The 23,425-nt window shown below is 36.8% G+C and overlaps 1 protein-coding gene across 1 annotated transcript in view; it reads right to left on the bottom strand.

Moving 5' to 3' along the window:
- EYS (eyes shut homolog) overlaps positions 1 to 23,425 on the bottom strand; it is an 836,985-nt gene that overhangs the window by 751,285 nt on the left and 62,275 nt on the right. Inside the window, exons 4-5 of the mRNA XM_032185496.1 lie at positions 23,097 to 23,224; positions 17,540 to 17,654 (exon numbers count right to left, since the gene is read on the bottom strand). Of these exons, the coding sequence (XP_032041387.1) occupies positions 17,540 to 17,654; positions 23,097 to 23,224 (243 nt within the window). The remainder of the gene's footprint in view (positions 1 to 17,539; positions 17,655 to 23,096; positions 23,225 to 23,425) is intronic.

Genomic DNA, 23,425 nt, shown 5'->3' with positions numbered 1-23,425 from the left:
TGTTTGTTTTTTCCCCTTTTCCTTTTTTTCTTAAATCTGCTCTCCCAGAGTCACAAACAGCATTGCTTATTGGCGTAAAGCCAATACACTGGCAAGACACACAAAAAGCACCAATGTAAGTAATATTAGGAAGAGAACCTCCTTTTGTGTGTGTGTATGTGTTTTTTTTTGTTTGTTTGTGTGTTTTTTTGTTTGTTTGTTTGTTTTCTCAGAGTGAGGCAAAATAGGATAAAACATCAAGTATCTAAGTAGGAGGATATTAGCATTGGAATCATACATGAGTGGAAGTATTCATTCCCCCACATCCTGCTTATGGTATATGAGTCATTATTGCAGTGTTGGTTCTCAATGGCTGCTGAAATGGCTCATCGGTTTGGTCCCAAATCTGAATAGATAAGGGATCCACAAAGGTGCCTAAGCCTTCTGCTGGTACAGCTGTAGTATGCTGCCCACTGTGATCACTGTAATCATAGAATCGAGGAATATCCCAAGTTGGAAGGGACCCACAAGGGTCATTGAGTCCAACTCCTGGCACCACACAGGTCTACCCAAAAATTCAGACCATGTGACTAAGTGTACAGTCCAAACACTTAAATTCCAACAGGCTTGGTGCAGTGACTACTTCCCTGGGGAGCTTGTTCCAGTGTGACAACCCTCTCAGTGAAGAACCTCTTCCTGATATCTAGCCTAAACCTCCCCTGCCTCAGCTTGACACGATTCCTGCAGGTCCTATCACTGGTGACTAAAGAGCATAGGTCAGCACCTGCCCCTCCACTCCCTCTCGTGAGAAAGCTGTAGACCGCGATGAGGTTTCCCCTCAGCCTCCTCTTTTCCAGGCTGAACAGGCCAAGTGACCTCAGGCACTCCTCATACGTCTTCCCCTCTAGGCCCTTCACCATCTTCGTCACCCTCCTCTGGACACTCCAACAGTTTTACGCCCTTTTTGTACTGTGGTGCCCAGAACTGCACACAGTACTCGAGGTGAGGCTGCACCAGCGCAGAATGAGACAATCACTTCCCTCAGCTGACTAGCAATGACGTGCTTGATGCACCCCAGGGTACAGTTGGCCCTCCTGGCTGCCAGGGCACACTGCTGGCTCATATTCAACTTGCTGTCAACCATGACCCCCAGATCCCTCTCTACAGGGCTGCTCTCCAGCATCTCATCACCCAGCCTGTATGTATAACCAGGGTTGCCGCATCCCAGGTGCATGACCTGGCACCTCCTGCACCTCTTCAGTTGCTCTAGCATATGTCACCCAGAAGGCATTTTATTTCATGTTCTGATAGTGGAGTTTATGCAGAGGTCAGTTTATCTGTGGGGCTTTCTCTTTTTTTCCAGATTCTTTCTTCAAACTACTTCTAGGAGACCTAGAGATCCTTCAGAAGAGTACTCTAGGAAAATAGTATTGTTCCTTTCCTCTCTCACCCTTGGAAGATCTAGAATTTTTGTTATAATGAGCCTTCATTTTTTATATAAAACAAATATCCACATACAGACATATAGTATTTGTAAAAGAAGGGAAGCGAAGACGTTACACCAGAGTTAAAAGTTTCACACCAACAGATGTTATAAGAGAGGTTCTTCCCCCTGACCTCAGGCCAGGGTCTTTAGCACTCCAGGAACATTAAGAGATGAGATACTTCATCTCCAATATAAGATACTCATTCATGTGAATCTCTGATTTCAGGTAAAGTTATTAAGGGCCTGGACAGAAAAAAAAAGCATAACTTCAATTAATTGAATTAAATAATTAAAGATGTTATTTTTTCATTTTTCAGGTAGACATTTGGGGGAAAGCAGAAACTACGTGAAAGAGAATAATATTCCTCTGGCTTCCAATGAAGTAAAATTCTCTCTATGAATATCTCATTATGGGGGTGGGAAGGAACTTGATTTTTGCATAGCTCAAACAGGTGCCACCTCTCGTGTAATCAGATTTTATAAAATAATGGCATTTTATTAATATTTAATTACACCTGAGAAAGGGTAGTTAAGAATGTTCAATTTTGTTGAGTGTTTGGTAGTAGAGGAAGAAAGGTATTGAAGGGTGAAAAATAACCATCAAGAAGTGCCAGAAATTCACGGTGGAATTTTGGAAACAGCTGCTGAGGATGCCACAAAAAATTATACAGCATGTGGAGAATGTGTGTCTGATCTTATTCGCATTAACAAACAGGTTAAAAATTTTTGTTATAAGTTATGTACCTCAGAAATACACAGTGCTGAGCTGGCTGGCTGAACTTTTATGGAATCTTTCTACAGCCATCCTCCTTATCTCAAAAGGCCAGTTCCTTATTAGATAATGAAGACAGAAAAAATGATGTTTGGGGAATTTCTGAATCCTTGAAAAGTGACTTAAACTTGAGCACAGGCTTGCTTTTAGCTGATTTTTGTTAAAAAATAATTCAAACTCAGCTGGTTTACCCATTCCTTGAACTTCTTCCTGAGATGCAGGAAAAGAACTTATTTCAATAGTTACACGACATTGTTGGTTCCTTATTATTAAATGCATAGGGCCAAACAAACTGCTTTCGCTTACACAGTGCAAATGTGTGAAAGTGCAATGGTCTTATTTTGTTATATTTGTTAATGGTCCTGTTTTGTTATAAAATCATAATCTATGGACAGCATTGGGGGAAACTCATCCTTCTGCTGCTATTAACCATTGTGATTCAGCTGATACGAAACATTTAATTGCTTTTCTACTTACAGTGAAAATATAGTCTATGCTCTTAATAACAATAAAGATTAATTTTCACTTGTCAATACAGCAGTAAAATTCAGTCCACATTTATTTCTTGATTATTCACAGGACTCTTAAGCCCTGGGCCCTGTCTATCTTTTGCCCCAAACGCCTAATCTTTTATATCTGTTGAGTAACAACAGTGTAAAATAAATATAAACTGTGAAAGACCCAACCACTACTTTCTCCATATTTCTCAAGAAATCATGGTACATAGTCATTTTTTTCTGTTTGTTTGTTTGTTTGTTTGTTTATTAGTTTGTTTGTTTTTATACCTGGTCTTAACTGTGAATAATCACAGCTGGAATAAATATTGTGTCAGCTCAGCTAACTAGTTTACAATCAGTGTAATTATTAATATGATCCTTAATTTCTCCTTACTTCCAGTGTAATTCCCATTTGATGAAGATATTCCATTTATCAGGATATCTTATTTAGTGCAATTATTTTTCAACATGAAAAATATTCCAGGTGTTGTTTTGGTTGGTTTATACAACCAACAGAAAAGAAACATTAGGTTTGCTTTGATTCTCTTATTTCTGTTTTGGGGATAGTTGTTGCATTGTAATTCAATGCTTCATAAAAAAATACTTATTTATATAAAGGTTTTGTGAAGGCTATATTGGGTTTACTTGGCAAGGGTTTGGTAGCAGGGGGGCTGCAGGGGTGGCTTCTGTGAACAGAGCCTAGCAGCTGCCCCATGTCAGATCAGAGTCAGCTCCAGCTGGCTCCAAAAGGGACCGACCCACTGTTGGCCAGAGACAGGCCAGGGAGTGATGCAGCTTATGCCCCTGGGAGAACATATTGCACAAAATCAAGGAATATCCCAAGTTGGAAGGGACCCATAAGGATCATGGAGTCCAACTCCTGGCACCCTGCAGATCCATCCAAAATTTCAAACCATATGAGTAGGAGCATAGTCCAAATGCTTCTTAAACTCCGACAGGCTTGGTGCCATGCCCTGGGGAGTCTGTTCCAGTGTGCGACAATACTCTCAGTGAAGAACTTCTTCATGATATCCAGCCTGAACCTTTCTTGTCGCAGGTTGACACCATTCCATTTGGTCCTATCGCTGGTCACTAAAGAGAATAGACTGGCGCCTGCCCATCCACTCCCCCTTGTGAGGAAGCTGTAAACCACAATAAGATCTCCCTTCAGCCTCCTCTTTTCCAGGCTGCACACAGTACTTCAGGTGAGGCTGCACCAGCACAGAGTAGAGTAGGACAATCACTTCCCTTGACTGAATAGCAATGCCATGCTTGATACACTCCAAAGGGTTGGCTCCAAAAGGGACCCACTGTTGGCAAGAGCCAAACCATGGGGCAATGCTGGTTATGCCTCTGGGAGAACGTTTAAGAAAGGGGAAAATCTGCTGCATAATAGCAGCTGGGAGAGAGGAATAAGAATCTGAGATAGAAGCAGCCCTCCAGACCCCAAGGTCAGTGCAGAAGGAAGCCAGGAGTTGCTCCAGGCACACAGCACAATTGTCCCTGCAGCCTGTGGAGAGGCCTCTGGTAGAGCAGGCTGTCCCCCTGCAGCGCGTGGGTCCCACATGGAGCAGATCTCCATGCTGCAGCCCCCCTGTGGAGGAGCCCCCGGTGGAGCAGGTGGATGTGGCCTGGAGGAGGCTGCGGCCCATGGAGAGCCCCTGCAGGAGCAGGCCCTGGGCCAGAGCTGCAGCCTGTGGAGAGGAGCCCACGCAGGAGCAGGGGTATGGGGTGAGCTGCCACCCGTGGGGACCCGTGCTGGAGCAGTTTGCTCCTGACGGATGGACCCCATGGTATGGAGCCATGTGGGAACAGTTCTTGAAGAGCTGCTGCCTGTGGGAAGCCCCCATAGGATCAGTTTGGGAAGGACAGCATCTCATGGGAAGGAACCCATTTTTTGCACAGCTATCTAATGATTTAAGTTATATTCAGCCAAAGATGAACAAGGCAATTCTAGTTACAATCCATCTTTGTGATAAGTATTTAATATGATTGTACCCCTTATTCATGTTGGTAAGTTTAGAAGGCCCTGATATTTAACAATCTTATATATTATTGCATTTATATATTATATTATATTATATTATATTATATTATATTATATTATATTATATTATATTATATTATATTATATTATATTATATTAGTTATAAAACAATTTTGTTATAAAAATTTATATATTTTATATGTATATACATTATATATTTATGTATATTTATTTGTATATATTATATTTGTATATTTATTGCTTCTATATTGCATTGCACGTTTATGATCGCCTACTAGCAATGAAAGTATAGCTATAGAAAAAATCCTCAAATTTTTAGAGGCTTAACAATGAGCTTAAGCTAGTTGACACTGAAACATGCTCAGTATGTTTTCTGTTTACATTGCTATATATACTATCCTGTGCTCCTTTCTATAACTAGGCAACTTTGGGGAATAGTTAATTAATCTGTGTGTTTTGTATAAACTATACATTTGAGTCCTGGTACATCTCTTAATTAAATGCCTTTAAGTCACACTGTTGTCTGACAGTTTTAGACAAGAACGACCGAGGGAAGTTTTGATTCAAGCATTGAGGATATAAGAACAATATATAAAGGATATAAACACATGGATAAGCAAGGGAAGTGGAAAAATAATATTTAGGAATCACAGTAATATTTTTTAAAGAACATTATCTTATTCAATAAGAACACAAAATTCTTCATTAATAGCTTTATTTCAATAAAAAAGTTATGTATGAGATCCAACCAGGTTGCTCAGGATATTTTTCAGTTGAGTCTTGAAAACTTCTAAGTCTGGACTCTGCATAACATCTCTGGCCAACCTGCTCTAGTTCTTGATTGTCTGTACAGTGAAAACATTTAATTTATATCTATTTGGAATGTCTTTTGTATCAGTTTGTGACTGTTGATAATACATCAAACAGACTAAAATCTTATCTAATGACAATAAAAATTGCCTCTATCTGGAGAACTTCTTCATACATGTTGAAATTAATCTTTCCAGTTCTCTTTAATACTTAAACTGCCTAACTGCTAGATTAGGCAATAACACATTGTTTTATATAATTTCATATGTTTGAATATATAGGACCTTAAATCATTGAAAGATTTCATAATAAATAATTTTTGAAAGAGCACTGTCTAATAACATTGTGACAATTTATTATCCAACCTATTAAACTTTTACACAGAACAATTCTGGCTTCACTCAATGAAATTAAAATCATAATTCCTTAAGGAAAAAAAAAAAAAAGTAAAAAAAAAAAAAAAGTTGCTCATTAGCACTATCTTTTCTGTGATTCTACAATCCAGAAGTGCATTGCAGACAAGTATGTTTACATATGGTCCTTTTTTAATGCACATGCTGTTCCACCCTGGTAAAGGTTTTCATCTCCCCCTGTATGTTTAATATCCTCCCATATAAATTAGAAACATCTGTGCTGTAGGTTGTATGGCCTTTAATATAAGGACTATTTCATAGTATAAAATCAATAAGTAATACTTTTACTGTTCTTGTTTTAACACTGTTTCCTTAAGATTAATTTTCCTTTCTTCTGGAAAGTCTTTTTGTCTTTCCATTCCTATCACCTAAAACCCAGCTTATATTATTTGTCTTTTTCATTGTGTCAAAAACGTCTTATTATTTTTTTTCCTTTTCATATAATTCTTAGAAATGGCATTGCATTTTATCAATAACAAACAATATTTCATAACTATCATATGCCAACTCTTTCAGTGTAATATTTCCTAGTTTTAACTATTTTATTTCTCATTATTTGTGCTGCCTTATGCTTTGTTTGCTTTGCTGGCATTGAGTTAAAATGACTGTCATGTTCTCATAAAAGATTTGTTTAAAAATTAAACAAGATATTCTTATTGGTTATCCCCAGTTTATTTTATTATGCTTTTACATTTATCTATATGCCATTATAGTAGATCAATTAAGATACATTCTAGCTTTACCATTTACTCATGTAAAGTTATTACATTTTCAGAGCTTTAACTTAATATTTTTATTTTAAATTAACACTTGGAAAACAGAATATTTAGTTCATTACATGAAGAATTCCACTGTTCATTAACTTCTGTAATGCTCAGCAATACTTAATAACATGTGTGAAATGCACCTAGGGTGCTTTGATGCTGTTTATTTCAATAAAATAAGAAAAGTAAGAAAAGGTTGTTTTGATAAAGTTCTAATTAAATACTGAAGAAGCACAAAACTGTATAGGATTCTTTAAAATTTATGTGAACTCTTCTGTAGAATTACTGCTGCTGCATAGAAGGAAACGGACTAATTAACTTGTGCAAAACTAGCCCCCAGTGGAAGTATCTGACTTTGAACTGCTGCTGTTTGAACAGTCAGCTGGAAGGACAAATACAAGAGAGACATCAGTAGAATTAATGACAGTGGCAAAGTGGCTTCACATAGTTGGAACTATATTGCTCAGATAGTCCATGGAGATAAAACAGTAAGAGAGTCTCTAGATTTTTTTAAAAGGAAAATGACAATAATCTATTTTATATGTTGTACATAAATATAAAAGTTGCATCTGAGAGCAGTAGATTTTGCAGTGCCAATTTTCATTGCTTCTAGCATTGCTAGTAGAGCTGTTATAAATATTCATAACAATTTTATCACTCCAACCAACTGCTTTAATATATAGTATGCCAAACATATTAAATGTTTGTTTGTTTCCTTAAAGGTCTATTTATTTATTTGTTTATTTATTTATTTTATTATTTTATTATTTTAATACTCAGAAGACAAATTTTGATTGATACAGTATAGAGGGCTTCAAAAGAGCCCTAGTATCCCTCCCCTCTGCCCTTCTTTTTGTTTTGTTTAGAACTACATTTGTTAAATAGGGGAGTGCTTTATCTCAGCTATACTTCTTTTACTTCCTTTTCATTCTGAGCATATTATCTAGAACTTATTTCTTCTCTCATGCAATAAATACAAATGGGTTCTCCAAGAGTATGGCTGTGGCCTTCTTAGGGCAATGAGATCTAAGCAGTGTGACTGATGTAGCTCAGGTTGGAAGATTATTGTTCATTCTGCATAGAGATGCTTTGCTTCTGGGTTATAAATTCAGCCAGACTTCTGCGGATAAACTGTTGTCAAAGAGCATTAAGACTGAGAGAGCCTCCTCAGAGAACAGCTTACAAAGTGGAAAAGGGGAGCAGTGACAGCTGAGTTTGCAGTTTGTTTCTGAGGCTGTTTGAGGGTGTACCACATGCTTGTGGGCTTGTTCTAGCCACACTTCTGGAAAAAGCAGTTTGACTCCCATCCTAGCAGGTGGCTGAAGGCTCAGATTTTGCACCCACAAGGGCAAAACTAATCTGGTTATGAATGAGACATCGAGTTTTGTCTACCTAATTGTCACGGTAATTGTTATAGTATCACTTATGGTGAAGGTGTACCATATAATGGCATTCAGAAGTGGGGAAATGGGAGAATGGGGAGTGAAAATAAGGGAAAGAGAGTTTCCATCCTCTTTTCTCCTTCCCCCATTCTGCAAAAAAAGAACTTGTATAATTGCCTTTGGTGAAGTAGTTCTTTGTGTTAGCATGTAAGCCTCTTCTGCTTTACTAGGGAACACAATGGTCCTTGGGCCGCACATATTTTACTTTTTAAGTCTAAACCACTGTCGTGGTTTAACCCGGCTGGCAGCTAAACACCACGCAGCCATTCGCTCACCCTCTCCCCTCCCTCTCTGGGATGGGGGAGAGAAATGGAAAGTGAAGCCCGTGAGTTGAGATAAAGACAGTTTAATAAGACAGGAAAATAATAATAATAATAATAATAATAATAATAATAATAATAATAATAATAATAATAATAATAATAATAACAACGCAATAATGATAATAGTACTACTACTAATAATGTGTACAAACAAGTGATGCACAATGCAATTGCTCACCACCCGCTGACCGATGCCTAGCCTAACCCCGAGCAGTCCGGAGCCCATCCCCCAGCTAGCCACCCCTATATGTTGTTTAGCGTGACGTCAGATGGTATGGAATACCCCTTTGGCTAGTTTGGGTCACCTGTCCTGGGTCTATCCCCTCCCAGCTCTTACTGCATCCCCAGCCTGCCCATTGGCAGGACAGAGCAAGAAGCTGAGATGTCCTTGGCTTGGTGTAAGCACTGTTCTGCAACAATTAAACCATCGGGGTGTTATCAGCACTCTTCTCATCCTAAGCCAAAACATAGCATTCTACCAGCTACTAGGAAGAAAATTAACTCTGTTCTAACTGAAACCGGGACAACCACAATCATGTGACCTCTGGTGTTACCAATTATTCATTTATACTCAGAAGTGTACTATATCAACCATATATTCTCTCAGTTCATAATTTGTTATTGAAATATCTTAGGTTCACCATAAAACTCCAAGTATAACAGCTATGGCTGTGGTAATATTCGTGAGGAAAAGGATCAAAAGTATATATCATGAACAGCCACAGAGCCATCTGCAGGGCAAGTTTTTAGGTACAAACCTTTTCTATTGTATTAATTTTTATGTCCTGTTACAGTGGAACATATTATTCTATCTACACTATTAAATACATATCCATATATAAAAGTGATTCTCTGTGATTATGTACCAATATATATTGGTACATAATTAGGTGGTTTCTAGTTTGGTTGTGGTTACAGAATCACAGAATCATCTAGGTTGGAAGAGACCTCCAAGATCACTGAGTCCAACCTCTGTTCTAACACTAACCAGTCCTCCACTAAACCATATCACTAAGCTCTACATCTAAAAGTCTTTTAAAGACCTCCAGGGATGGTGACTCCACCACTTCCCTGGGCAGCCTATTCCAGTGCCTAACAACCCTTTCAGTAAAGAAGTTCTTCCAACCTAAACCTCCCCTGGCATAACCTTAGCCCATTTCCCCTCTGTAGTAGGTTTACGTGGCAAGGTTTTGGTAGCAGGGAGCCATAGGGGTGGTTTCTGTGAGAAAGATCTAGAAGCTGCCCCATGTTTGGGAAGGGCCCCATTGTTTTCCAGATCCGAGCCAATAAGCGATGTTGTTTTGCGCCTCTGTGAGAGCATATTTAAGACAGGGAAAAAACGCTGCGCCACAGCAGCCGGGAGAGTCAAGGGAGTGGGAGAACAGCCTTGCACCAAGGTCAGTGTAGAAGGAGGGGGAGAGGTGCTCCAGGCGCCGGAGCAGAAGTCCCCTGCGGCCTGTGGTGAGGACCATGGTGAAGCAGGATGTCCCCCTGCAGCCCATGGAGTACCACGGTGGAGCAGGGTTCCACGCTGCAGCCCGTGGAGGAGACCACGGTGGAGCAGGTGGCCCTGCACTGACGGAGGCTGCCGCCTGTGGAAGACCCCTGCCGGAGCAGATTCCGGGCCGGACCTGTAGCCCGTGGAGAGGAGCCCACGCAGGAGCAGGTGATCTGGCAGGAGCTGCTGCCCGTAGGGGAGCCAGGTTGGAGCAGTTTTCTCCTGAGGGATGGACCCCGTGGTACGGACCCATATCTGGAGCAGTTCTGGAAGAGGTGCTGCCTGTGGGAAGCCCACGCCGGATCAGTTCATCAAGGACTGCATCCCGTGGGTGGGACCCCACAGCACAGGGGACAAGAGTGACCGAGAAGGAGCGGCAGAGAAGAAGTGCTGTAGACTGACCATAACCCCCATTCCCCGTTCCCCTGCGCCGCTCGGGGGGAGGAGGTGGAAAAGGGTGGATGGGGGGAGAAGGTGCTTTTGGTTTTTTTTTCCTTTGTTTTCTCACTTCTCTCGCTTGTTAGTTGTAGGCAATAAATCTTACTATCTCCTTATGCCGAGTCTGTTTTGCCCGTTACAATAATTATTGCGTGATTTTCTCGTCCTTATCTCAATCCTTGAGCCCTTTTCACATATTTTCTCCCCATTCCTCTTTGAGGAGGGGGAGTGAGAGAGCGGCTGTGGTGGAGCTCGGCTGCCCACTCGAGCGGAACCACGACACCCTCATCTTGTCACCAGGCATGTGGGAGAAAAGACCAACCCTCACCTCACTACAGCCTCCTTTAAGGTACCTGTGGAGTGCGATAAGGTTGGTTAATAGATATATCTTTTATTAATCAATATTTCCCAGGCATATGCTGGATGTTTGTAGAACACATATTCTTCAAGACATTTATAGAAGTTAAAAACATGATTTGTTTTTGATCTAGATTTGGTCTGCCTTTACAGCACAATTTACTTTCATAGCCCTGTATAAACATAGCCAGGAATCAGCACCAGTTCCTACTAATCTTTTGAAAGGTACCAGGACATTCATTGACAATTATTCCAACATTACATTTCACATTTCAGTTTTAGTACAGCTTCTCAAAGAAAATGTAAATGTTTGCTTTGAATGACCCTAATTTTAAACCCTATAGAGATATCAGAGATTATTGTCTCTTTCTTTAACATTGCTCTAGTATTTATTTGCTTGCCAATACAGCCCAGCAATTGAGGCAGTCTGTGTGACTTGCTTAGTCCTTGTCTGAAGTGTAGTGCATGCAAATGGAAATGGCCCTTACAATGACACTGCTTTCACTTCATATTTTAGCTTCAGCTTTTGTGTCTTTATAAATCAGTTCTTTTGTTAGCAGTAAGTACATAACTGTCCACGAATCAGTGGCTTGTCAGGATGATAGGAGAAAGGCATATTGACAAAATAAACTTGGGTACACTACGCAAACTGTATAAGTTGATAGATTGTTGCTCGTAACATGGTAAGGAGCAGTGAGGAAAGAAAAAAGCTGTGAATGAGCTTTTTTTACACCCTACAAGAAGGGGAATGCATTTTTAATCTGCATTTAGTCCCTCCATAACCAATGTGTGGTTGAGCAGAAATTGGAAAAAATATGTAGCTATTCCAAATACCCTAACTGCAAATGCTGTAGGGCTCTACTTTCTTCTCCCTCAAATATACTTATGTAGGTAGTCATAATTAGCCTATGGATTCTGTAAACACTATGCAATTCAATGACTGAAATATAAGAACACAATATTTTGTCCTTCTCTAGAGAATCAGGCTGGTATGCCTAGAACTAGACTGTCTTAAAATCCTCATCCTTCCACTTTCATGTTCTTCTGCTCATCTTTCCAAGATTCCAAAATTTGATAATGGGCAGTTCTGTTATCCTCATAATTTAGGCTAAATTAGCTTAATCTTTTTACTTTTATTATTTTATTTAGTATCTTTGGCTTTGATATTTATTTATTTAACTTTTTAAACAGAGATAATTCTTTTTGTCTTGATCTAAGCCACTTGCTGTAGATAAATAGGTAGTGGAATCCCACCTTCAAATCCCTTCTTTCTTCCCTAGAAGAAAATCACACAATCATAGAATCAAGAAGTATCCCAAGTTGGAAGGGACCTGTAAGGATCATCAAGTCCAACTCCTGGCACCACACAGGTCTACCCAAAAATTCAGATCATATGACTAAGTGCACAGTCCAAACGCTTCTTAAACTCCAACAGGCCTGGTGCAGTGACTGCTTCACTGGGGAGCCTGTTCCAGTGTGTGACAATACTCTCAGTGAAGAACCTCTTCCTGATGTCTAGCCTAAACCTCCCCTGCCTCAGCTTGACACCATTCCCACAGGTCCTATCACTGGTGACTAAAGAGAATAGATCAGTGCTTGCCCCTCCACTCCCTCTCCACTGGAACAGGCTCCCCAGTGAGCTCAAAGTTGTTGTGGTGGTTTTACTGTGCTGGGCAGCTAAACACCACAACCGCTCTCTCACTTCCCCTCTTTAGATGAGGAGGGGAGGTAAAGCAAAGAACAACTCATGGGTTGAGATAAGGATAATTTAATTAAAGGGAAATAATAATAATAATAATAATAATAATAATAATAATAGAAAGATTATTATGAACTAAACAATTTAACTAAAGGAAAAAAAAAAGAAAGGGGAAAAGGGAGGGGGAAAGGAAAAAAAGGGAGGAAAACAGACAAATAAAACAAATGAAGACTATGTGGAAGTGCAGAGGAAAGAAATTACTCTCTACTTCCCACAAATGAGTGATGCTTGACCACGTCCTTGAAGCCTCAATGCATGTAGCCGGTGTTCAGGAGGAGGACCGATGTTTTCACAACGAGAGCCCTCTTCTTCCTGTTTCCACCTTTTATTGCTGAGTGTGACATCATATGGTATGGAATATCCCTTTGGTTGGTTTAGGTCAGCTGCCCTAGTGATGTTTCTCTTCTCACTTTTTGCCCACCCCCTAGGAGGGTTAGAGAGAGTCCCGATGCTGTGCCAGCACTGCTCAGCAGCAGACACAACACTGGTGTGATAACACTGCTGTTCCAGCTACAAGCTGCAAGCTACAAGCACAGCACTGTATGGGCTGCTGCCGGGAAAGTTAACATTCCAGCCAGACCCAGTACAGTACAGTTGTCTTAATCATCACCGAGTATCAGGAAACAGTCACTGCTGTGTAACTGACAGATTATTTTTTCTTGTGCATGCAGCCTCGATTAGAACACTTTTTATGCTTTTTTTTTTTTTTTTTTTTTTTTTAATATATATATATATAATTCTGAAAAAAATCCAGAAATTTATCTATAAAAGAGATCTAGCTCTGTTACAGTCCTCTTGGCAGTTGGCCAGAACATGCACATCTAGCAACACACACTGTGGGATCTTGTGCTTCATCTGAGGAGGGAGGGAGGCTAGAAAAAGCAGAATATTCAACTATCCTGTGTCAGTATTTTTTGTTTGCCTAGATCCGTTAAAGTGTCATCTAGATTTTTAAAAATTTTTTTTTTCTTAGAGATTAACATGCTCCATTAAATGATTTATTTTGTTTCATGAGGGAATTGCAGCAGAAAATATTTCTCTATCACTATCCATCAGGTTATCTCATTAAGTCAACTTTGTCTGATGTGATCTGTTTTCATTAAGCTATGTTAACTGCAATTAATTATGCAACTACAGACTATTTTTCTATTGATAAATCCTATATCAATGTATACATCATTACTTTGGTTCCCAGGATGATAGAAAACAACAGGTATCCTCAACAAAGGATATTATTTGTTGCTACTACAACTGTATTCTGAAATATGAGGTATTAGAATTGAGATATAAGAACTATGAGAACATGAAATATGAGGTCATTTTCCTAAGAAGTAACAATACCCATATTTATCTGACAGTAGTATCATCAATAAATGCTTCCTAAGTATTACTGTCTAACATAAAGTTAGCATATATTAGACCTAGGGATTTCTTCATAGAGGCAGAAGTAGTTTTTGAAACTTAGAGTAAATTAATGAACATAATAAGTGTAAGCAGAATATTTATTTGTGTTACAATTACTTGCAATTAATGCTAATTACTAATAGAGGGTTTGTGCTGATAATTGTTACAATTCCAAAAACAGATAACTATACTGTTTCAATTCTAATTACTACACTTTTTAGCTAAGCTAGAGATGAATTTCAAATCCAAAATCCATGTATAAACTACATCTTAAGATTCAACACTTTGATTTTTTAAAAATTATTTCATCATTCCTTAAGGTCTCTTAAAGTATTTCTCAGGAAAGTGGTGGAGTCACCATCACTGTAGATATTTAAGAGATGTGTAGGCATGGCTCTTAGAGACATGGTTTAGTGGTGTACTTGGTAGTGTTAAGTGATGGTTGGACTTGCTGATCTTATGAGTCTTTTCCAACCTAAATGATTCTATGATTCTGTGATTCTGTCACATACCACTCAGTACTGTAGGCATCGATGTCTACATAAAGCAAACCAGCCTTTGCTGTGCCAGCTCATTTGGCTGCATTTTATAACCTAACAAAGTGTCTGCTGAGTATCACATCTAATAGTGGTCATGAAGGTGTGTTTTTGATGATTATCATATGATGACATTCACTGTCAGATATCTGTTTTACTTGTGTGTGTTTTTTTTTTTTTTATGTATTTTAATTTGTATACTCTAGTTTTTGCTGTTGCTTGACATAAATGGACATAAGATACAAATATCTGAAAAGAGATGAAATAAATGTTTTGGACTTGAATATAACATTTCTATCATGTAGATAAGTTAACTGCGAGATACAAACACCAGTATGGTCTTTTCTTGACTCTCCTTATTTCAGTGCAGCAGAGCTGGACGTAGTATTCCTGTTTGTTGCATCTGTTATCAACAATCATGGAATCATAGAATGGCTTGATTTGGAAGGAACCTTAAAGGTCATCTAGTTCTAACCCCCCTGCCATGGACAGAGATGCCACCCACTAGATCAGTTTGCCCAGGGCCTTATCTAACCTGGTCTTGAACACCTCCAGAGATGGGGCATCCACAATATCTCTGGGCAACCTGTTCAACACGGCAACAATGTGGAGGGGCAAATTATCAGATAAAGATACTCCCTAGCCATCTATTTTATTCTTCTGTCGGTATATTGCATACTCAACAAAGCAAGAATTATGTTCTTCTGTAAGTGTATGTTTTAATACTCTGTTAGTAATAATATCTGATATACAATATCTTGCAAAGTGCCTTGCAAGGTTACTGTTAAAATACATTAAGTACTATTTCTCTAGTTAATGTATATTTGCTGACAGTGCAAAGATTATTCCTAAAATTCATATTTTAAAAAATCAGTATTCAGAATTTAGCAGATACTATATACTTACTTCTTCCAGTAAAAAGAAGTATTAATTAATTGCTCAACTTATGATTCACATGTATTTATTTAACTAACTTTCTCATGCTCTTAAATAAAATTATTGTTATAGATCTGTTACAGATCTGATTACCTTTCTGTAGAATTGCAAGCAGCTGAATGAGTTATGGGTCAATCTAAATAGCAGTTTCTGGCAATTAAGATCAGAGACCAAGGAAAAGGGCAAAACGCAGCAACTAGGTGACTGTGATGCAGTCAACAGTGGTATGAATCTGATTCTTAGTGATGCTTGAAAAGTCCACAGCAGAATATGAATTAGAACTTGCACAAAAAGCTTAGGGGCAAAAATACGAGCTGACTACTTTGAACAAAGGACTGGAAGTTTTTTCTCTTTGTTCCTATCTATAGATAGGAGAAACAATCTTTGGTCACCTGTATAAAGCAGATTAGAGATCAGGTAAGGCTCAAGAAACCTGGCCAAACGCAAAGAGTCCACTGGAATGCACTGGGGAGAAAATATCTATGCTTCTTCAGCTTTTATGACTATAAGAAAGTCAGTAAGATTTGTATTGAATGAATAATTACATGCAAGGAGCATTCAGATTCATATTAAGTTGGGAGAGAAACTGTCAGGAACTTGAATGCATCAACAGGCTCTAATCGGCCTAACCAGTTTAAAATTATCTTTCTCTACACTCTTCCTCTGTGACCTCTTTCCCCTCTCTCACAGGTTTAACTGCCTGTGTTCAAGGTCAGCTCAAACATGGCATAGAAGTGTCACCTTGGATCAGCCTGCCATGAAAACAAATCCCCTCTCTGAGATGTGCAGTTACAGGCCTTCCATTCATTTACTCATGAGCTGTGTTAAAGCCCAGGTCTTTACACTAGAACTTTTCTGAGTTATTTTTTCAGTAGGTCTGTATCCAACTTTGTATCTTGTTGATTCTGACCTGTTGACTTGACTTCTCAGCTTGACTGCAAATTTGCTTCGTCACTACAGACTAGCCTTGGCATCAGTGAGCTATTGGCTGAACACTGACCTTCAGTGTTCTTGCGGCTACTGAGGGACAATGCCCCTTGCTGGTGAGGACATTCACTGTTCCTGCCTGCCTTGCTGTAACACTTGGTCCCAGCAATCCTTCCTTTACAGAGTAGACTACTCTTCCAGCTCCCTGTCACAAGAAGTAATAGTAATCCTAATATATTTTGCCTGAACACCTAAATGGACAAGTGGAAACCAGAACAGCGTTTAGACAAATATTGTTTCTAATAAAACATAATCAAACAGCTTTTGAAAAGATTATGAATCCTGAGAATTTTGAGTTCAGTCTAGGATTTGAACTGTTTCTAATTCTCCCAGGAACAGTCTGAAAATCAGAAGGCTATACCAAACTTAGAGGATTCTGATTCTACTCACCTTTTCCAGGTTCTACATTCCTCTTTTCAAAATTCCAAAGGAGAAGAGACACCAGACTGTTTGGTCTCAGACAGACTGCAGGGAAGTCTTTGTGTGATCGCTTTCCATTATTTGTAGAATGAGTGCTAGTTTAGAGTAATGTTTAAGTTGCTTTGGGGAATATTATTTCCTCTCTATTGACAAGTTATGGCCAGAAAAATCTTGGTATATGATGGATATTGCTCAGAATTTTAAAGAGCTATTTCAATTGTTAAACCAGCCTGAATTATGATGTATTTTGTTGCTTTGTGTGTGAGTGTGTGTTTGTTTTTCCCAACTTGTCAGTTAGAATCAACCTCACTACACTGCAGTTTCATCATCAGACTACTGTGTTTTTATTAAATTTAAACAATGGCAATAGATGTACTCAATTTAGGCAATGCATTTTTAAAGATTGTAATATAGCTGTGATTATTATCTGTGTGGATAATAGCATTGGAACACAATTAGTTATGTATTCTTTTAACTATAAAAATACTCTTCAGTCCTCTTACTTGATAAAAAGCAAAACATTGTCTCAGTAGAAAAGTAATAAAAAAATCCATATCACCCAAGTGAATACTCCTTGTGTATACACAGCAACTGTATAAATGTATGTCCCTCTTGTCTCTTAGAGTAATGAATGCATTTCAGGTTCTGGTTTTCTGAAGCTTTTATACTTTGGAACACTGAATTAGTTTAACATGTATTAAATTACTTACAGTGAATCCTCCAATTATATTAAGACACAATCCTTCATTCAGACAGTTGATGCTGAGCAGTCTGCAGTAGTCAATTACTTCCTCACAGTTCTTTCCAGTGAATCCTGGCATGCAGCTGCAAATACACCAGTGTATTTTAGAGTGTATTTTGGATTTTAAAAATTAATTGTATTTAATTATGTTCCATAATTCTATTAAATAATCTTCTTTCAGTAACAAAACAGATCTCAAACATTATTTAGAATAAGCATAACATGTTTTCAAGCAATTAAAATCGGTTCTATGAGTTTGGATATTTTCACTTCTCCATAAAATATTTTTTTCATTGTTTGAAGTATTTTCATACCAATGCTTCATATAATCTTCCAGAAACAAACACAATCTAGAATGAGGCAATATTTAATAAAAAGCTGTAAACAAGGTTTTGGAAATCTATTAGAAAGGATGGGTCAATTAAACCATCAGAGAGAAAAATGAGAAATATGATTGTAAATCGGGTTTAAAATAGTTAGCATCAATCATTGCTAATGATCAGCAAAGACTAGTCACTAATGACTGTTTTTGTGTTTGCTTAACTGTAATTTTGTATTTTCTTTAAAGGAGAAAACTAATATTCTGTTTTGTGACTGTTTGTTGGTTCTATGTGATATGAATGGAGCTGTGGCTATTCATTCTATTGTAAAAGTAGCTATAGGTATTTATTCTGCTTCATGCCAGCATTCATCATTACAGAATAGTCTTTTCTATTCCAGCCCTCCAGTGTTTAAAAAGAATCCCATGTGCAGTAAAAAAGATGAGATTCAAATGGATAATAAACAAGTCTTATTCAAAAGAGATAACAAAATACTGCAGAAAAATAAATATTTGAATATGTATATCTTGCTTAACATGAGGAAAAAGTAGAAACCAGAGTGCAAAAACTCTATTTTGTATTTTGAAAGATACATCATCTCTGTCTAATTCACTTAGAGACATACTTAGTATGTTCCTCTTTTTAAAGGCTCTTTCTGGTAGAAAATATTTAAGTAAAAGAGAAAGGAAATGTCCAGTTAGGTGAAAAAAATGTGGTTTTGAAGGAAAACAAAAGTAGTAGATAGGAGGTTTCTCTTGCTTTTTCTGATGGGTATTTTGTCTCATGGCTCAGCCCAGAAGCTGGAAATCATGAAGATGTTTTCAGAATGTGTGGAGCCTCTCATAATTATGGAGTGGACAACATTAACGGATATTATTTTCAATATCTAGTATAGTAGAGGCAATAATTTTCAATAGAAAATTTCTGAGTTAACAGTATTTTCTAAATCAGTTAAAGAATTCAAAAGAAGCTTAATCAGTGTGTATGGCTATGCTACTGAGGGATGCACAGAGACATAAGCTATGTCCAGAGGCATAAGTCATTTATTAACTTTTACTGAAGTGTCAGACAGGCTGTTTTTCACACAAACCCTTTAACAGCATCCACACAGGTTATTTGTAGGACCATGAGGACCATGTGGAAGGAGGACAGTGGATATAGGAAAACCTTCTCTACATAGATATTTACAAAACTTTTTTTCTTTAAATTAGTATAAACAACCACAGGAGGGTCCTCTATGCTACTCACAAGTAGCAATGGACTACATAATCCTCACCTTCTTCTTAGAAAGAGTTGCTGCATGCAAATCCTGTATGAAATCCTACACCAAATGCAACTATTACCCTTTTGAATACTTGGAATCAAAATTCTTGCAAAGTCTATTCTTACAAAATTTCCGGTTCAATTATTGTAACTACAAGTTTTTTCATATTGCTTAGATGCTTTTATTTCAGCAAAGATATGAGGGATTTATTTAAAGATATCAGGCAGTTACATGCTTAGCCATAAAAGAAATATTACATATGTATATAAACAATTATATAGTATCTTTTGTTACAATTTGTTTTTAAAATCACACTTAAAAACAAATCAGATTAACTCATTTACAATATTTGTTTTAGTGATAGGTTTTCAGCTATGATATGAATCAGATGAGAGAGCTCCTGTTATTCTTGGTTCTATTTACCTGAGTAATCTATGACTGTTTCATAAAATAGATAATAGATAATATTTGCACATTTTTCATAGTTTTGTTTTGTTGTTTCTTTGCAATAGACATGACAATGCCAGAGAATATAAGATAAATTAACAGCAAAAAAAATGGCTGTAAAGTGGCAAATATGGCACTAAGAAAACAAATTTTCTGAGAACATCCTTTCACATTTTTTGTAACTTGTTATTGTCCTAAAGAACATGAATAATAGAAGTTACAAAGTAAACAGTCACAATTTATTGTGATTGATATCCTTATTCACTGCCTATTTGAATTCACCTTAAATTTTGACATTTAAGAAAAAATGCTACTATTAGATTCTTAGCACAAAGTTGTATATGATATGAAGACTGAGGGGATGGAATTAGGGTACAAGATAGTCATACATCATAACTGAAGTGAGGAAAATTAAATCAAGTTTGTTTGGTTATGTTTAGACTGGAAAACAACTGCTTTCTCAAAGAAGATAGAAGCTTAGATGGTGATGGATATAAGCAGAATGCAGCTTGAGCATAAGGAGAAGCAGATAAAGTAGGCACAACCAAAACAAAATAAAAGGAACAAAAGGTCAACTCACCTATTATTTATATGTGTATGTAGACTAATGCCATTATATTTATTTAAAATGTTATGATACTATTTAAGTTGATCAGTTGTTACAACAAGTGAAAAACATGCAGCTTTTAATGGAATAACTAGATATAAATACAAATAAAATATAAATATACATATAAACATAAACATAAATACAGTATTTGAAAATTATTACCAAAAATGAAACAAAATTTCCACTTAGAACTTTGAATGACCAGCTTCAATCCTCCTAAATAATTTTATATTAATTAACATATATTAATATATTAATATATAAACATTAATATATTAATTTACCTGAGGCTTTCCACAGGTAAAATAAATTATAAAAAAGTGACTCACACTCCCAGAAAGCTTCAAAGCTTGTAACTTAACAAATCTGAAACTGTTAAACCACAGTTCCTATAGGTCTTCTTATTTTTTATTATTATTATTTTTTTTAATCCAAGTTTAATGCAAGACACATTTACAAGGGGAATTTTGAGTTAATAATTAAAATTAATAAAAGCTGCTGATAGTTGTTGATCTCTCTAAAGCTCTTCACACCTCTGCATTTCAATACTATCACTTTGGCAAGACTGCAGCACTCACAACCAAGTTACTGCATCTGGCCTCCTTGTGAAAAGTACCTGACACACTCCTTCAAAATGCTTTCTCTGACATAAATCTTCCAAGTATAAGGGTACAATTATGCACATAATTTACATTCCCTAAGTATTTGGGATTAAGTTGTGGAAAATTGATTTTATTTTCACAAAAAAATGAGAAAATTAATTTATTAACAATAAACACTTTTTAAAGTTGTAAACAGTAATTGGATCCTTCAGTGACTGAGTGTTAAAACTAAAGCTGGATTTTGAAACTGAAGTTCCAATGTGGCCATTTTTATCTAACTTTCAAAGCTTACAGTTTTAGTATTTAGTTTAGTCTGGGCTTTCTCTGTACCTCTCTACAAAGCACCTTGGGAACTTTCAGAAAGTGCTTCATATCACCACCTGTTTTGGATACTTTACTTTGGAAAGTATGAAACACTTGCTGTAGTTCTTCTTTTCCTTCACAAAGAAAGCCTGCTGTATAGTTTAGATATTAGGGAATACCATGAGGAAAGAACATGAGCAAAAGATACTTAACAGTATGTTCAGGGCCAAACCCTTGACATTGTACAAAGTTGAAGGATGCACTGCTTATTACTGTATCCAGTAATGTTTTCTCTAGGATGTTGCTTTCCCTTTTAAAATAATTCTTGGTGTTAAAATAATAAACTTATAATCCTTATCGCATATCTCAAACCAGCTTTCCATAAATGTGACTTGCCTGTCTTGTCAAATATGTATATTATAGATAGCACAACTGAATGCATAAATAATACAAAAATACTAAAGGTAAAATCTTGGCAACACTGCTATTAATAGGATCTTAGTGTTTAGTGTTAGTAGTGAATAAGCTTGTACCCTTTTTGAGCCCAAGATACCTCTGGTATCTACCTTTAACAGTATAACTTAAGTGATTCTCTTTATAACCAATTTAAATGGGTTGTTAATTTTCCATTTCTACTTTCTTTTATATTGATCTAAATAATGTATTCTCTTATTCTCACATATTATATCACTAAAAAGACCATTAAAACACCATACCTTTGCATAGTTATTTTTATTAACCACAGTCAGTGGTACAACAAGGTTCATGTTAAAGCACCATCTCTAGCAGTGCTTTTTGAAATTATAAATTATTGAACAGCATTATAGACAGGGATCGGAATATTTTTTTCAATATTATTATGATTATTATGATGATTATTATGAGAAAAGCCAATCTGTATCTTGGTATTAATGGTTCATGTTATTCAGATTTTAAATGTAAGCTTTAGGCATCATTTCATACTAACTCATGCACCAACATACTGTGAAAAATACTGGCTACATAATAGTAAATTATTAATATCTTATATCTGTGTTTCAAATATTGGAAAATAAATGGTAACACTGTTGTTCTGTGCTATGCATATGGGAAAACAACTGTGTGTGTGTGTGTATGTGTGTATTTAGAATCTCTTTTGTTCCCTTTCATGGGAAAGTTGTAAACATATTTCTACATATATTCATATTTCCAAAGTTTTCATCTGAATGTACTCTTATATAACTTTATGTTCTATACTTCTGTTATGCGTTTGCAGTTTCTAAGTTCATTCGTAATGTGTTTTCAGACTTTTGTGTACCACAGCTATCAATTTTCTGCTTTAATGAATATCCTAAAATTTGAAAGTTGTTTACTGCACTTCAGTAATGCTTAGCAGATTTTTTTAAGGCAACCAGATAAAAGCCAAGAAAATCTGAAGAGTACAAATTGTACTCTTCAGTAGTGTGAAAAAATATCTATAAAGCTATTTAAAACAGAATGAAATTGTATACCTATTGCATCACTTCTGTTATTTGCAAATGGACAATTTTCAGTATGGTCTTTCTGAATAATAATAAAAAAAATTAATATGCTTCTTGAAGGATCAATCTAAGACCTACTGATGCATGTCTGTGAATAAGGAATGAACACAGTTGTCTTATCTTTTCAGAAACATAACATAAACATCATATCCTTTTAAACATCATAAACATCATATCCTTTGAATGGGAATGGTATCTGTAATTTAATTGTCTCACATATTGTTGGTCCATCAGGAAACAATTTATAACTCCTTAAGTGCTTTAAATCTCTCTTTTTTTTTTTTTATCACTTCAATTAATTTTCAAGATGTTACATTGTAGAGCATCAGAAAATAAGAAAAAATTGTTAAAATGTGTTTATTGTTTTCTGTGCTTTCTGTAACTGATGACATCTTTTCTTTCTGCAGTCAATGACATCAAGTGATCCAACAAAGTACTGACATTAATTTCTAATCTTACCGGCAGTTGTAGTTCTGTTGTTGAGCTACACAGGTTGCATTATTTAAGCAAGGCAATAATTCACATGGATTCAGTATTCTTTCACAGAACTTGCCAGTGAATAATGGCAGGCAACTACATGCCACATCCTATAGAAGAAAAGGAAATTGGAAAGACTTATTTTTTTGTACCCAAGGCAACTCAGAAATTAGTATTTACTTCCATTACTACAGAGACCCTAAACAGGACAGTGTCTCATCATATTAAACAGACTACAAATACATAACAAAAAACAATCGTAGCCCCAAATAGATTACAAACATAACTTAGGACAAGTGGAATAGGACATT

Source organism: Aythya fuligula, chromosome 3 (genome assembly GCF_009819795.1).
Source record: "Aythya fuligula isolate bAytFul2 chromosome 3, bAytFul2.pri, whole genome shotgun sequence".
Lineage (NCBI taxonomy): Eukaryota > Metazoa > Chordata > Aves > Anseriformes > Anatidae > Aythya > Aythya fuligula.
The sequence above is the reverse complement of the archived record's forward strand: the minus strand, read 5'-3'. Positions and strand labels throughout refer to the sequence as shown.